Source organism: Hemitrygon akajei, chromosome 7, assembly GCF_048418815.1.
Source record: "Hemitrygon akajei chromosome 7, sHemAka1.3, whole genome shotgun sequence".
Taxonomy (NCBI): domain Eukaryota; kingdom Metazoa; phylum Chordata; class Chondrichthyes; order Myliobatiformes; family Dasyatidae; genus Hemitrygon; species Hemitrygon akajei.
In genome coordinates this window covers 35,160,863-35,175,556 of record NC_133130.1, presented here as the reverse complement: position 1 = coordinate 35,175,556, position 14,694 = coordinate 35,160,863, and the positions used below count along the sequence as shown (strand labels likewise).

General features: G+C 37.6%; 1 protein-coding gene and 1 long non-coding RNA gene across 3 annotated transcripts in view; one reads left to right on the top strand and one right to left on the bottom strand.

Annotated features, from left to right (window-relative positions):
• Positions 1-6,388, bottom strand: part of LOC140730341 (uncharacterized) — a 137,542-nt gene extending 131,154 nt beyond the window's left edge. Inside the window, exon 1 of the long non-coding RNA XR_012099564.1 lies at positions 6,267-6,388. This is a non-coding gene — a long non-coding RNA (uncharacterized lncRNA). The remainder of the gene's footprint in view (positions 1-6,266) is intronic.
• A 153-nt stretch (positions 6,389-6,541) lies between these two features.
• The window catches only part of ppp1r21 (protein phosphatase 1, regulatory subunit 21), a 101,158-nt gene continuing 93,005 nt past the window's right edge, over positions 6,542-14,694 (top strand). For both annotated transcript variants that reach the window (XM_073050620.1, XM_073050619.1), the window contains exons 1-3: positions 6,542-7,112; positions 9,092-9,160; positions 13,111-13,257. In XM_073050620.1, the coding sequence (XP_072906721.1) occupies positions 7,059-7,112; positions 9,092-9,160; positions 13,111-13,257 (270 nt within the window). In that variant the 5' untranslated portion in view covers positions 6,542-7,058. The remainder of the gene's footprint in view (positions 7,113-9,091; positions 9,161-13,110; positions 13,258-14,694) is intronic.

The window sequence follows — 14,694 nt, the reverse complement described above, 5'->3', positions numbered from 1 at the left end:
ACTTGTGCTATTAAAGAAGAAGGTGGGCCCCCTGGGAGTGAGAGAAATGCTAGCTGAAACGCACATCTTAAAAAGAAAAAGGGTGGTATTTATTGTAAGATTCAAAATTAAGATGTGCGTTTCTGACAGGTCCGGGTTAAAGTCAAAGGACAAATGTGATTTAATTATGTCTGGGTTAAAGTCTGTAAACAAGTGTGATCTAATTATGAATGCAGAAGCCTTGACAAAATTAACTGTTTGTGGAATCATTGAAGTCCTGAGATATGGACTATTGTTTTACAGAAACGTGTAAAAAAACAACTCCAAATATGGAATGGGAAAACAATGTGTACCTCCCGAGTCAGGGAGGAGGGGTGGTAAGGAAGAAGGATAAAACCTGCCACCCTGTAAGGTTCAGGGTTCCCTTCTCTGAAGGGGCCCAGCTCTGCAGAACTGTTAATAAACTTTGTTTCCTTGAATTTGTCTTGAAGCCATTATTCGGGAGCGTGGCACGTTTCTGACACAGATGTTCCAGAGATGAGTGTAGGGCCAGCGAAATAGCGAATGGTGTGAACATTTTTTCAGCAGCAGGCAAATTGTACGATTGTCAGGTAATGTGTTTAATTGTGTTCTGTGTTTACTTAAACTTCTGCCAGCACATTAGCATTGGATCAGTTTCAGGACCTGCTGTTGCACCACTATGACCAATTGATGTGATCTTGTATTAGTGACTTCCTCCAATTATGGTCCGATATTCTTGTGTAGCAGGATCACGACTGATGTTTTTTTGCAATTTTCACACCCAGAAATGGAGATTTTCATTTCTCCTGATCTTGAAAGCCTTTTGAATCAGACATTCATCATGCATAATTGAGAAAAGGCCAGAGAGCCACCCCTACATCTCACTCCAGCAACACTTAATCTGAAGAGTGTGTGTGTGAAAATTATGAATTCTGTTATGTTAAATTTTAGATGTTTTTCCATCATTGAAGCATATGATATACTCTATGTCAAGAGCTCACGATATTTTCACTGGTGAAACTAACTGAGCAACAATTTAGTTTTTGAATTACCCCAACTAAAATCGAGGAATCTCTTAACTTCCTGACAAAATGTAAACAAATTACACCTTCTGGGACCCCGGGAGGGGAGGGGAAATATGGTCAGATTATTAATCATAAATATTGATGATTTTTCTTTATCCGTTAATAATTTGATATTTATTGATATGTTTGGCTGTTTTCAGTAAAGTGGTAAACCAGCTTAAAAATGACTTTGTTTCTTGACTTTTGTTAAGCTTTTAAGTGTTGATTAATCCTCAATTTTGCACACCAATTTACAGATTGGCAACACATTTAAACACAATTAGTTCTAATGAAAGATGCACAAAATGTTGATTTTTTTAAAAACCAAAATTCTGGTCAATCTGCTGATTTTCAGCAATTCCTAATTTTTTTAAAAAATTCTGATTTTGAGCAATTGCAGTATTTTGCTTCTGAGTATAAACATGGGGGACCTCCTAAACTATGTTACTCTGGAATAGATAACTAGCCTGTCAATCTGGCTGACTGATGCAAAATCTACAGTGGGAAAGAATAAACATGAGGTTAATTTCTACAAGATATTCAGTAAACTTATGTGTAAATATCAAGATTGTTTAATGTCATTTCCAGTATACAAGTGTAAAGGAGAATACAATAATAAATGGTAAAGGAATTCTGTTTACTAATCCACCCCCATAATTTTTCACTCTACTGGGCATGAGTGAATTTTAGCAACAATTAGTTTAATCCTTATGATTGCTGGGACTTCAAATTACATGCATCATTAAACCTGCACCTTCCTACTCCACTCCACCACATGGAAGTCACTGTTGCAATTAGGATGCCATCTAGTGGTTTATCTTTTATAATACAGTACTGTATACTGGTAGATCATTAAGAAAGAATGAACCCCCAATTAAATAGCACCTTTCAGCACATCAAGATAACTCAAGGCAATGAAATAATTTTCTTTTTCAAGTATACTTGCAGATTAGTTGATGATCTACCAGATTATGGGTATGCACAGTATGATGTCAATAACAATCAGATAAATGATTGTGTAAATTGTATTTATTCAAGACAATTTGGTATGGAGTCCCCTACTCTTTTTGCAGTGGTGCTAAGGATCCATTGGGGTCAGATGGAGCTTCAGTTTAATGTCTCAAACGTAAAATAACACTTTATATACTTTTTCATTACAGTACGGTGTTAACTGTCACCTTTAAATTTGCACTCAAGGATCTGAAATGATGCTCAGAATCACCACTAGCTGATTCCAAAGTGTGGGTTCTAATATTGAACCAAACCTAATGTGCAATTAACTCAGCAGTTAAGCTGAAAACCATATTAAGTTGCCAAAAATAATGACAGATCATCTAATGTATTGCACATTATTCGCCTAAGCTAAATATGCCAATACCAATTTTAAAACAAGAATTTGTCATCTGTATAACATACAATTTACCCTGTTCACCCTCAGGAATTAAGGGTATATTTATCACCACACCATGTATTGTTTGAGTTTGCTCAATTTATGAGCCAATCTTCCTAGTCATATTGGTTCCATGCCACAGAGAAAATTTATCATTAAAGCACAAATGTGTCTCAGGAAGATGATGACAAAAACCAACCTAGGATGGCCAATTGACAATTATGGCACATCTAAACCCAAAAGAACATACTATGAGATTACTGGTACTTTTTGAGATGTGAAATGGCCTTAATTTCAAGTTTTTAAACTTTATAAAGCTGCTCTGTGGATTGCAATGTTCCACTGTAAAATGCACTAAAAACTCATATGTAAGGCTCCATCAACGGTAGAATGTTTAAAAGTGCTAACATTTATCTGCATCATGTCTAACCAGATTTTTTACAGCACATGACATGTAGGACGTGTGCCATAATAGTGAATAAATATGAAAATGATAGTCTAAATACAGTTACAGGTTATGACCAGTGAGTGTCATTATGCAGCAAAGTACATTTTGACCCTCTACTTTTCAACCTGCAGCCATATTGGTACAATTAAGTAAAGGAGTCCCCATTGCTACTTTTTCAACCTGCAACCAAATTGATACAGGTAAGTAGAGAAATCCCCCTTAACTACAGGTAAGTAAAGAACCATAAGACCAAGGAGCAGAAGTCGGCCATTCGGCCCATCGAGTCTGCTCCGCCATTTTATCATGAGCTGATCCATTCTCCCATTCAATCCCGCTCCTCCACTGTCTCACCATAACCTTTGATGCCCTGGCTACTCAGATACCTATCAATCTCTGCCCTAAATACACCCTACGACCTGACCTCCACTGCAACCTGTGGCAACAGATTCATCACCCTCTGGCTAAAAAAATTTCCTCGCATCTCTGTTCTGAATGGGTGCCCTTCAATCCTTAAGTCATGCCCTCTCATACTGGACTCCCCCACCATGGGAAACAACTTTGCCACATCCACTCTGTCCATGCCTTTCAACATTCGAAATGTTTCTATGATGTCCCCTCCTCATTCTTCTAAACTCCAAAGAGTACAGCGGTCAAACGTTCCTCATATGTTAACCCTCTCATTCCCAGAATCATCCCCATTATTACTCTCTAAGATGTTATTTGAAAATAACAAAGTTTGGAACAAAATGTTGTATGTATTGCCATATAACTCGCACCAATAATGCAGCTGTGCATCAGCCATTTAAGCTGCCAACCCAACCCCCTGTTAATATTATTAAAGCAAAAAATAATGGAAACACTCAAGCAGGTCAAACAGCAGCTGTGGAAATGAGAAGTAATGTTTCAGTCTTCAACTTGAAACTTTAACCCTGCTTATATATCCACAGATGGTGTGTAACCTGCTGAGTATTTCCAACATTTTCTGTTTTTAATCTGAGATGATCAGTACCTGCAGTGTTTTTTTTCACTAGCTCATGACAACTCCTTTTGCCTTCTGCATAAATAATCTAAGATTCATCACCATCTCACCAGGCTAGTCACAATTCCAGTTAATTAGCATATTCCTCCCTCCGACTGAAACAATCTTCAATAAGGAACGGCAATCCCTCCTTAAGAGGAATATTTTCCCTAGTATAATGATTCCAATTCATTTTCTATCCCAATAAAAAACAATATTTTACTTAAAAATACTGTACTAAACCAGTTCTTTTCATGAAGGAGCTGAATTTTTCTATTGGCTGTCTCCCCATTAATCAGGCCAGATTCATAAACATGAAAGTCTGTAGATGCTAGAAATCCAAAGCAACATGCACAAAATGCTGAAGGAACTCAGCAAGTGAGGCAGCATCTATGGAAATGAATAAACAGTTGACAGTTCAGACGTGACCTTTTGTCAGATTCATGTTCCTTTTATTTCTCAGTCACAGGAAAAATATTAACGGACTTCTGCTCCTTACTTCAATGAACACCAAAAATGACTCTGAGAAACTGTTCATAATGCAAATAACCTCCTTGTCCCATTTTATTCCCGTTTCCCATCCAACTCCCTCCTACAAAATCATAGAATTTCTTCAATATAATAAAATGTACTAATGTTGATTCTCACGAGGAAATCTGCAGATGCTGGAAATTCAAGCAACACACACAAAATGCTGGTGGAACGCAGCAGGCCAGGCAGCATCTATAGGGAGAAGCGCTGTCAACGTTTCGGGCTGAGACCCGTCGTCAGGACCCTCGTCCAATGTGTTCCACCAGCATTTTGTGTGTATTGCTTAATGTTGATTCTATTATTTTTCTCCAGAAAATCCATTGCACTCAGCTTATCTTCTGTACATCATTAATGTATCCTTTTCCAAAACATCTTTCTTTCACCCACCCTTCTCTCCATCTCCTCCAATTTATAATCATTCTACTGTACACCAGATGAAATCATTTAGATGATAAATAATTTATTAAGGCAAAAAGTATGAATAATGCATCATTACTTGGGGTTTCCATCCATTAGTCTAAAACTCCAGTTATCAATCGTACAATGCAGAGTACTCAGTCAAGTTAATAGTCAGAATGATGCTTTAGCATCCTGACTGACTGTGTCATCACCTGGTATGGGAACTGCAGAGAGAGGTGTGGACAGCCCTGTGCATCTGTGGATGTGAACTTTTCTCTATTCAGGACATTAGTAGTGTAAAAAGAGCCCAGAAGATCATCAGGGACACAAGCCACTCCAACTACAAACTGTTTCAGCTGCTACCATCTGGGAAATGGTACTGGCCAGGACCAACAAGGCTCTGGGACAGCATCTTTCACCAGACCATCAGATTTATCAATACACATTGATCTGACTGCATATTGATCTGTATACTGTACATATGTATACAAAATAATTATGTATGCAATCTAATGCATTTTCCCTTTTTATTGCTTGTAGATTGCAATGGAGACACAACATAAGGATTTTCTACTTCCATGACTACAATAATTAAATGCAAATACAAGTACAATTCTTCTGCCGCTTTCCGCTCATCTTTTTTATTGATTCATGGTTTGAGATGTGGGTATATCCAGCAATTTTTGCCCAAAACCATTTTCCTTTAAAGCGATGGTGGTAAGACACCTTCCTGAATCACTGCCACCATTGTGATCACAATATTCCTACAATTCTTTTGGTTGGTGAGAATCAGGATTTAATCCAGTGTTGATACAGTGGTTATACATTTCCTAATCAGGATATTGTATGACATACAATGGATCCCACAGATAGTGGTATTTACATTCACTTGCTTCCCTTATCCACTTCGGTGGTAGAGCTTATGGGTTTTGGAAGTTGTCAGATTAATTGCAAAGCATTTTGTTGATTCCTTCCACCACCAACACTCCCCAGCTCTCACATCAAGTTTTATTTTTTTGTTAGGTAACTTTTTATTTAGGTAACTATTTAGATAACTTAGACAATATAAAAACAACCCAATTACTTTCAAAACTATAAGGAGGCCCTTGTCAACGATTTGAATTTAGCGTTATTAAAAAGTTCATCAGGGATGTATATTTCGAGGCCTTGTATATTAAAATGTCACTGACTCCCTGATGCAACGCCAGGCAAAGTAATAAACAACATAAACTGCAAAGAAGTTGTGATTTAAGTATATCAATATTCATTATAACGAGCTAGCAATAAATGTTGAGTTATTTTTTTAAATTATAGAACGAAGCAACAGATACATGCAATCCAAATGGTCACAATAAAACACAACTCTTATAATCCTGAATAGTACTGTATTTCTTTTTTTTTCACAATTTAACCTACCTGATTTTTATTTCGAGCTCCTCTCAGACTTGCACTATTGGCGATCTTTACAACCGTTCTGCGATTAATACTTTATCTGGAGTTTCGCTGTGTTTATCCTGAAGCAATCTACCGAATACAAGCTCGTTGCCATGACAATGTGGAGCTCCAGCGTCCTAGTCACGTGGGGTGCAGTGCAATGCCGCGACACACGTGACCGAATTCCGGGCACGCGGACTCGTTGCTGTGGCGACGCCGTCCGACGAATCGCGTGGTTACGTCAACGTGTTTTGCGCCTTGCCGTTCGAACCAGCTCGCGGAGCCGGAAATTGTTAATCCTGTGGTGCGTGCATTGAGCTGGGCCCTGGCACTACCTGAGGAAACCTGTCGGATCTGAGTTACACCTGACGGCGAATCAAAGGAAACAAAACCAGTTGAAGTATTGGTTGGTTGGGGCGGGGGGTAAAAGGCCTCAACGTCAAAAGAAATCAAGAATTGTTCTGAGAGTGCGATTGAGTCGAGGGCGCAGTTCTATCAAAAAGTGGAGTGGACGGGCCAGAGGGATAGTGGCCACGAACAGAGTGAACGGGCCGAAGGGGCAGTGGAAGCGAACAAGTGGAGGAAGCTGAGAAACATCATTTTGTTGAATCTCTGTTGGTCGGCTACCACTATCTCGTCCTCTCTCAAAAGATGCTTTGATGCCATTCACGCTATCTGAGTGAGTGGGGAGAGAGCCTCCCCGGTACTCCCGACCCAGCTCTGCTGGGTGATGAGCCAGGTTGTGACCGCCCGTTTTACAATAATCCTTCAACCATGGCCGCAGATTTGCAAGCCAAGTATCAGAAACTGGCTCAGGAGTATTCCAAGGTTGGTGGATTGGCTTCATTGTTCTTTCCTGTGTTGATTTTCATGATGCTCATTTTTTTTTCTGATCCACTTTGGAGTAAATTAACCACTGTTATCCATTTAAAGAATTATGGGCTTGCATTTTAGTTGGATTGATTTGTTAATCGTCAATAAAATTTTGAAAAATAATTGGGAATTAAGACATTTTCTTAATGAAGTTGAATTGCATTTTAGCTGTGACTTAACCTTGGATATATTGAGAAGTACGTATGTGAAAATATACACATTACAAAAGTTAGAAGCGTAAAATTTCTAAAAGTGAACGATTCCTTTTCGTGAACAATTTTTGTTAGAATTAAGATTTTGATCGGCATGGTGTTTTAGTGTGTTTTTTTTGCAGTATGTGGTGGTGGTGGTGGGGGGGGGAGATATATAGTAAGGCAACCTTGCATTCTAACTTAATGAAGTAAAGCAGATGGAAGACTTTATGTTCCACAATGTTAATAGAATAATTGGAAGTAGAGTAAAAAACCTAAAAATTGTCCCCAAATTTAGAATGTTTTAAGAAAGTTCACTGATACTAACTACAGTCTATAGGCAGTGTGTATTGATTTGACTGCTGTTTAGATTCTTAAAATGAATTTATAATTAATTGTATTGATTTGGTTAATTCAGATACATCTGATTTATAATTTGGGTATTTAGAAATGTATTTGACATCATTAATTAAAAGTTAAAGATTGTGTGGGTATAGATAAGTAATGTAATTTTAGTCACAACTGTCGAAGCATCTGTAAGCGTAAATGCTGCTTGGGGGAGTATGGGAGGAGAGCATTACATCCTTCTGACTGTTTCAGACAGTTATTAAATGACCAGTTGAAGATTAAACAAAAAGAAAATTCTAGAATGTCATTGAGAAAGTGGTGTAATATATTGAAAGAAAGAAGGAAATCTAAACAATACATATTTTGAATATCTGAGATAAAAGTGAATACTCAGCAAGTCAGATGTGGAGGGAAATAGTAAATGCTTTCGATCATTAATTTTTATTGTAAAGTACTGAAATTATTGTAAAATAATGTTTTGTTTGCTTTTTGATAAAATTTGTAACTCTAGAATCACTTGCACTCAATTGGTACCCACATCCCATCGGCAGTGGTTCCCACATGTAAACTGATGATACCCAGCTCTACATCACCAGCATCTCTCTTGACTTTGTTTCTAAAGTGCCTGAATCAAATACTAGATGATAGTTGAATAATTTAAGTATTAGGAATAATAAAGCCGAGGCATTTGGTGCTTCTTAAAAACTCAGTTTCCTTAATGTTTCTTGTTAGTTAGAACAATGGTATCTTATTTAATTTTAGCAAGTGCTTCAGAACACATGTCACTCATTCATCTGCTGTAAGAATTTGTGACTTCCCCAGCAATGACTGAATCTTTGGAATTCTACCCAAGAGAGCAAAAGAGGCTCAAATCACTCAGTGTGTTCAAGATCTTAAGAGAATCCAGGTTTGTGGAATAATTGAATAGCAGGTCAGATGTTTTTGCAACTCAAATCTTAGTGAAGATAATTGCTTATTCTTGTCTTTGTTGTCCCTACAGTTGACTATTGTAGTAAACTCTTTCCTTTATTCTACTAAAACTCAAGATTGCTGAAAACTTGCTCTTGTGTTGATTTCAACCAGGTCCTGTTCACCTATTTCTTCCACTAGCACAAATTTGGTTCCTGAATAAACAACTCCACACTGAAGATTCATATCTTTGTTTTTTTTTTCATTAAACCTTCCACAACCTCCCTAGTATTTACAGATTTGTTTCTCTTCCTCAGTTCCAAAGAAGGGTTTTGAACTCAAAGCTTGACTGCCTCTCTTTCCACATTTGTTGCCTGGCATGTTGAATGTTTCCTACACAATTTGTTGTTTTAAAATTATGGCTGTTCAGTATTTAGTGATATTTTTGCTAATATTCAGATTATTTCACTGTTGGAAATGTTTCAGCTTCGGGCTCAGAACCAAGTTCTGAAGAAAGCAGTTGTGGACGAACAGGGTCATTGCACTTCTTTAAAGGTACAGTCCAGAAATTGCGTATGAGTGATAAAAATGTAGTTGGCTAGATCTTGCTGCCTTATGCCACAGATTCCCAATTGAATGTCTAGATTTTAACTTTTTTATGGGGCAGCAAGTGTGGAAGTTCCACAAATGTGCTGTCAGGTATTTGTCTCAAACCTTTGATGGTTTGGAGCCCTCTTAGATTCTGAAAATTTGCTTTTCAATGCCTATATCACATTAGCTCAGATGGTGACCTGAGACCTATTGATTTTATTGTGCAGATTTGGTGGCAATGAGGAAGGAAAATTCTTTTTCTAATTATTTTTCTTTAATTTAAAATTTTTTAATTACATATTTTTACTTGTAAGAAGTTTGTATTGAAATATTTTCAACTGTCTCTGGTGGAGGTATTTAAAAGTTATTAATTATTACCCATAACCTTTATAGCTGCAAAAGCTCAGGAAATGACTTCACCAGTATCAGAACTTTCAGGAAGCTGACAGAAAACTATATCCACTGTTCAGTCCAAGTCACTGGAGTTCAGGATGATTTAGGCAGGAGAGTGAGCCTTCTCATCTTGACCTTGTAGTTGTAATATGAAGAGACAACTAATTGTAATTCTGGATAGCACAATCTGACTTTTTATTTCATTTTCTTGTGTTTTTGTCTTTATTTTCTACTAATCATATATTTAAGATTGAGAATTTGCATTTAGAGCATCATGGATGCACAATTCACTTCCTGAGCATAGTCACTGATATTGAAAACAGCAGTTAAATTGCTTTAGTTCCTTCTCTTCTCACAACTCAGCGAGCCAAATGTTTTCTAAGATTGTTCTCTTGTCCGTTAGTTTTCCTCTTATCTCTCCTTATTTTTGTGTAAGCTCACCTGTCCTAGAGACCAGCTTCCTGCTTCTGACACTTATTCTCATGCAATTATTGACACCCAGCTTTTCATCCCTTAACATAACTGCATTGTTACTTGTATTGGGTCTCCTTTAGAAATTCTGTCCTTTCAATCAAGTATCCAATTAAATCTCCCTCAAAACCTGCTGTCACTAAACACCCTCCATCTTTTTTATTGTGATAGAACGAAGGTGATGGGGCATTCTTATTCTTGCCATCACTTGCATGGTCTCTTTCATATCTTAACCAGATGTGACTACAGAATCACTTGTAACAGTACAGCTCCTCCATCCCTAAGTTCTCTGCTTATTGCGTATCACTCAGCTGCCCTTGGACAGTGTAAGCTTCTTCATAAACACTAAGTCACTTGTACCCCTTCCACTAAATTCTTTTATCAGCTTGGCTAAAATGTAGTACTAGACATTCAACTGGAAGCTGTTGATTTCCTTCCCTAAATGCAAACTCTACCTTGCTACCATCCCCTTCCCAAGCAACTGTCTAAAACTGTTTCCAACCGAGAGTTCTTCATGATCCTAAGAGCAGCTTCCATTATTTATCTGTGCAATCGTTCAAGCGATTATTTTCACTCTGCTGTATTGGGATACTTGCTATCATCTGTTATTTGTTACTGAATACGACTTGTTATTGAATATTACCTCTTGACCCGTGTATTCTAACAACTTCCTGGCTGTTCACTTGTTTCTGAATTGAGTTAGGCAACAGAATTTGATATGATTTTAAAGCAATCCTTAGTCATATAAAATCTTTTTATCTATTACCCTATTGCTTGCTGACTAATATTAGCACAGGATTGAAAATTGCTTCAGTTTTCTCATCCACATTGTTTTCTTCATTATTATTTCATGTAATGCCATTGCTTTGAGATTTGTGAAGATTTAGCATGTCATCTAAACCTTTGAAAATTTTTATAGATGTGCAGTGGAGAGTATACAGATTGGTTGCATCACTGCCTGGTATGGAGCCACCAATGCCCTTGAACAGAAAAGCCAACAAAAAGTAGTAGGTACAGCCCAGCCCATCATGGATAAAGCCCTCCCTGCCGTTGAGCACATCTACAAGGAGTACTGTCAGAGAACAGCAAAATTCACTATCTAGGTCAAACTTCCTTCTCGCTGCTGCCATCGGGAAGTAGTTAGAGGAGCCTCAAGACCCACACAACCAGGTTCAGGAACAGTTATTACCACTCAGTTATCAGACTCATAAATGAAAAGTTCAAAGTTTAAAGCAAACTTATTACCAAAGTATATATACATCATCATACACAATCCTGGCATTTGTTTCCTTGTGGCCATACTCAGTAAATCCAAGAACCTTGATAAAGTCAGTGGAAGACTGCACCCAGCAAATAAGCAACCAGTGTGCAAAAGATAAACTGAGTAAATACAAAAGGGGAAAAATAAATAATAATACATAAGCAATAAATATCAAGAACATGAGAAGAAGAGTCTTTGAAGGTGAGTCCATAAGTTCTGGGAACAAATCAGTGATGGGGCACATGAAGTTGTCCTACTGGTTCAATAGCCTGATGGTTGAGGGGTAATAACTGTTCCTGCACATGGTGGTATAAATCCTGAGGCTCTTGTACCACCTTTGTGATGGCAGCAGTGAGAAGAGAGCATGACCTGGATGGTGGGTGTCCCTGATGATGAATGCTGCTTTCCTGTGACAGCACTCAATTTAGATGTGCTCAATGGTAGGGAGTACTTTACCCTAGATGGACCGGACCATATCAACTACTTTTTGTAGGTTTTTCCATTCAAGGGAATTGGTATTCCATGCCAGGCCATGATGCAGTCAGGTAATATACTCTCATCACACATCTACATAAGTTAGATGTCATGCCGAATCTTCACAAACTAAGGAAGTGCTGGATGTGGAAGGGATAACTTCACTCATTACAGCACTGAACTATTCACAGCCTATGGACTCACTTTCAAGGACTTCTCTCATATTCTTGATATTTAATGCTTATTATTGATTATTAATTTGTTTTTGTATTTGTACAGTTGTCTTTTGCACATTGGTTGTTTGCCTCCTTTGTATTCAGTTTTTCATTGATTCTAATGTGTTTCTTTGTATTTACTACAAGAAAATGAATCTCAGTATATGGTGACATATATCTTTGAAATTTTGAATTATGAACATCCCACAGTCTCTTCAAGCACTTCAGTTCTCTTTAATAGGTTTCTGTAGCCAAAGTAGTTGATGTTAAAGTCTGTCCCGGTGAAGAGACTGAGAATATGAGGCTCCCCCACCTCCCACCACCCCGGATTGGACTCCAATCTATCATGAGGTTAACCCCCACCATTTTGCCGGTACCCATTTTCAGCTGGGTGGACTGGAGCAATGTGTGGTTAAGTACCTTGCTCACAACACGCTGCCTTGGCTGGGGCTTGAACTCACGACCGTCAGATTGCTAGTCCAGCGCCTTAACCACTTGGCCACATGCCACAAGTTAGTTAATGTCCCTGGTATTAATACACCAAGCACTGGAATCAACATCTATCTTATTACAACTTGCATTACCGTTTGTGGAAGACTGTTTTGCGCAAATTTTCCCTGACACATTTTTAGCTGGGCAACAGTGACAGCATCATTGGTTGTAAAGCATTTTGATAACCATGTTTTCAGAGGTGGTATATGGAATGCAAGCCTCTTTATGCTTTCTCTCTTTGAAGATTTTTTTTAAAGAAAAGCTAATTTTCTACAAGTTTTTGGTTAACTTCCTAAATACTCCTCTTGTTCAACCTCAGTTTTTACTAATGTTCCTGTAAAGTGTCTGGTGATGTTTTTACAGTGGTAAAGCTGCTCAATAAATGTTAAGTTATCGCCACCGTTGTTAGGGTGACTTTCTTAGTTTGAGCTAATTTAGAAAAGCCTTCTGCTGAAAATGCCCTCTCTAGGCATTATTTAATTAAATCTTTATTTCAATAATTCTAAGTTTCGTCTAGGAGTAGCTGGATGAGAACAAAATGTTTTTTTTTCCTCCAATGTTTTTGTGTTATAGAAATTAATTTAAAATGAAGATTTTCCCTGTAACAGGAGGAGCTGAAAATGAAGGATCAAAGTGTTAGGAAGTTGCAGCAGGAAATGGACAGTCTGACATTCCGAAATCAGCAGCTGGCAAAGCGTGTTGAGCTACTTCAAGAGGAACTGGTGACCTCTGAGGCCAAAGGGAAGAAGAGCAAGGTAAAAACTATGAAATATGCAAAGATCCTGTCTTTAAAGATGATTGATTTTTTGAACCCAGAAGGTAAATGCATAAGCATATTGTTATCTTTTGTTCCCACATTTATTTTCCGTACATTAGTTGAGATTTTTATCTTGCTGTATACTTTTGGAAAGTTTTTCAAGTTTGTGAATAAAATGTGGTTAGTCAAAGCAGTTGAATTGAGCAGACAGTTGAATTGAATTGACATGAGGATTAATGGAAATGAGACTAACTATAAACCATGAATCCATAGAATTTAACAGCTTGAAAATAAAGATAGTTTTCTCAAACGTGTAATATTGAATGTATTGCCCTACCCTCTTCACATCATGTATCTCTGATTTTAAAATAATTTGAATCTTCCCTTGAAAGAATCTTCTCCTAAGTTTATCTACTCTTTCTGCTGAAATATTCCATGTTCCACAATCCTCCTACATAAAAAAACATTTTTCCCATCTCTTCTTGCCTACTTGTATTGCAAGAACTCTTTATTGCTCAACTATATTAAATCTCGGCATTCTTATGCCCCGTGAAACTAATCGCAGTATCTGAAGAGTCATTATTTTAGTTTCCTAAAACTGGAATTATCTTGGTGAATATGTGTAGAATATATCTGCTTTTGTTAAGTGATTTCATGTTAACGTGCAAGCATCACACTAAGATGATCTATGAGATCTGCCTTGTTCTGTGTGATATTTTGTTCTTCAACCAAAAACTATAATCTTTGCAGGATAATATTGTAAGTCTGAAATTATAGACAAGTACTGGAAATGCTCAACAGTTCAAATTGTGCCTGTAGAGAAAGAAATGTTAAATGTTTCCAGTCAGTGGCTTTCTGAATCAAGATCATTTCCTGAAATACAGGTTTGCCCCACTGTCCGAAGGTAGAACGTACAGCAATTACCATTAATTTATATGGGAAAAATTTTTGAGCGTTCCCAGACCCAAAAGATAACCTACCAAATAACACGTAAAACCTGAAGTAACAGTAGCATATAGTAAAAGCAAGAATGATATGATAAATATACAGCCTATATAAAGTAGAAATATTGTATAATCCTCTTTGGTTAGCGAAAAAAGGTACAAATGTAGGTCTTTCGTAACAGTGAGCTGTCATAAAATGAACATTCGAAAAACGGGGGCCACCTGTATTGTGTGTGTGTGTGTGTCTCTCTCTCTCTCTCTCCCTCTCTCCTCCCTCCTCCCTCTCTCCCTCCCTCAATCTGTTGAGTATACCCAGCATTTGATGATATTCTTTGTACCAAATTATCTGTTTGCTGTGTGTAATCTTGCTGTTGGCAAAATTGTTGTATTACTTTGTTTCAATGTGGTTCGGTGTTTTGGGGTTGTGAATGAAACTATAGATGGGGTTCTAGCTCATTAGGTTAGTTGTCTCAATCCCTTTAATTAGCAGG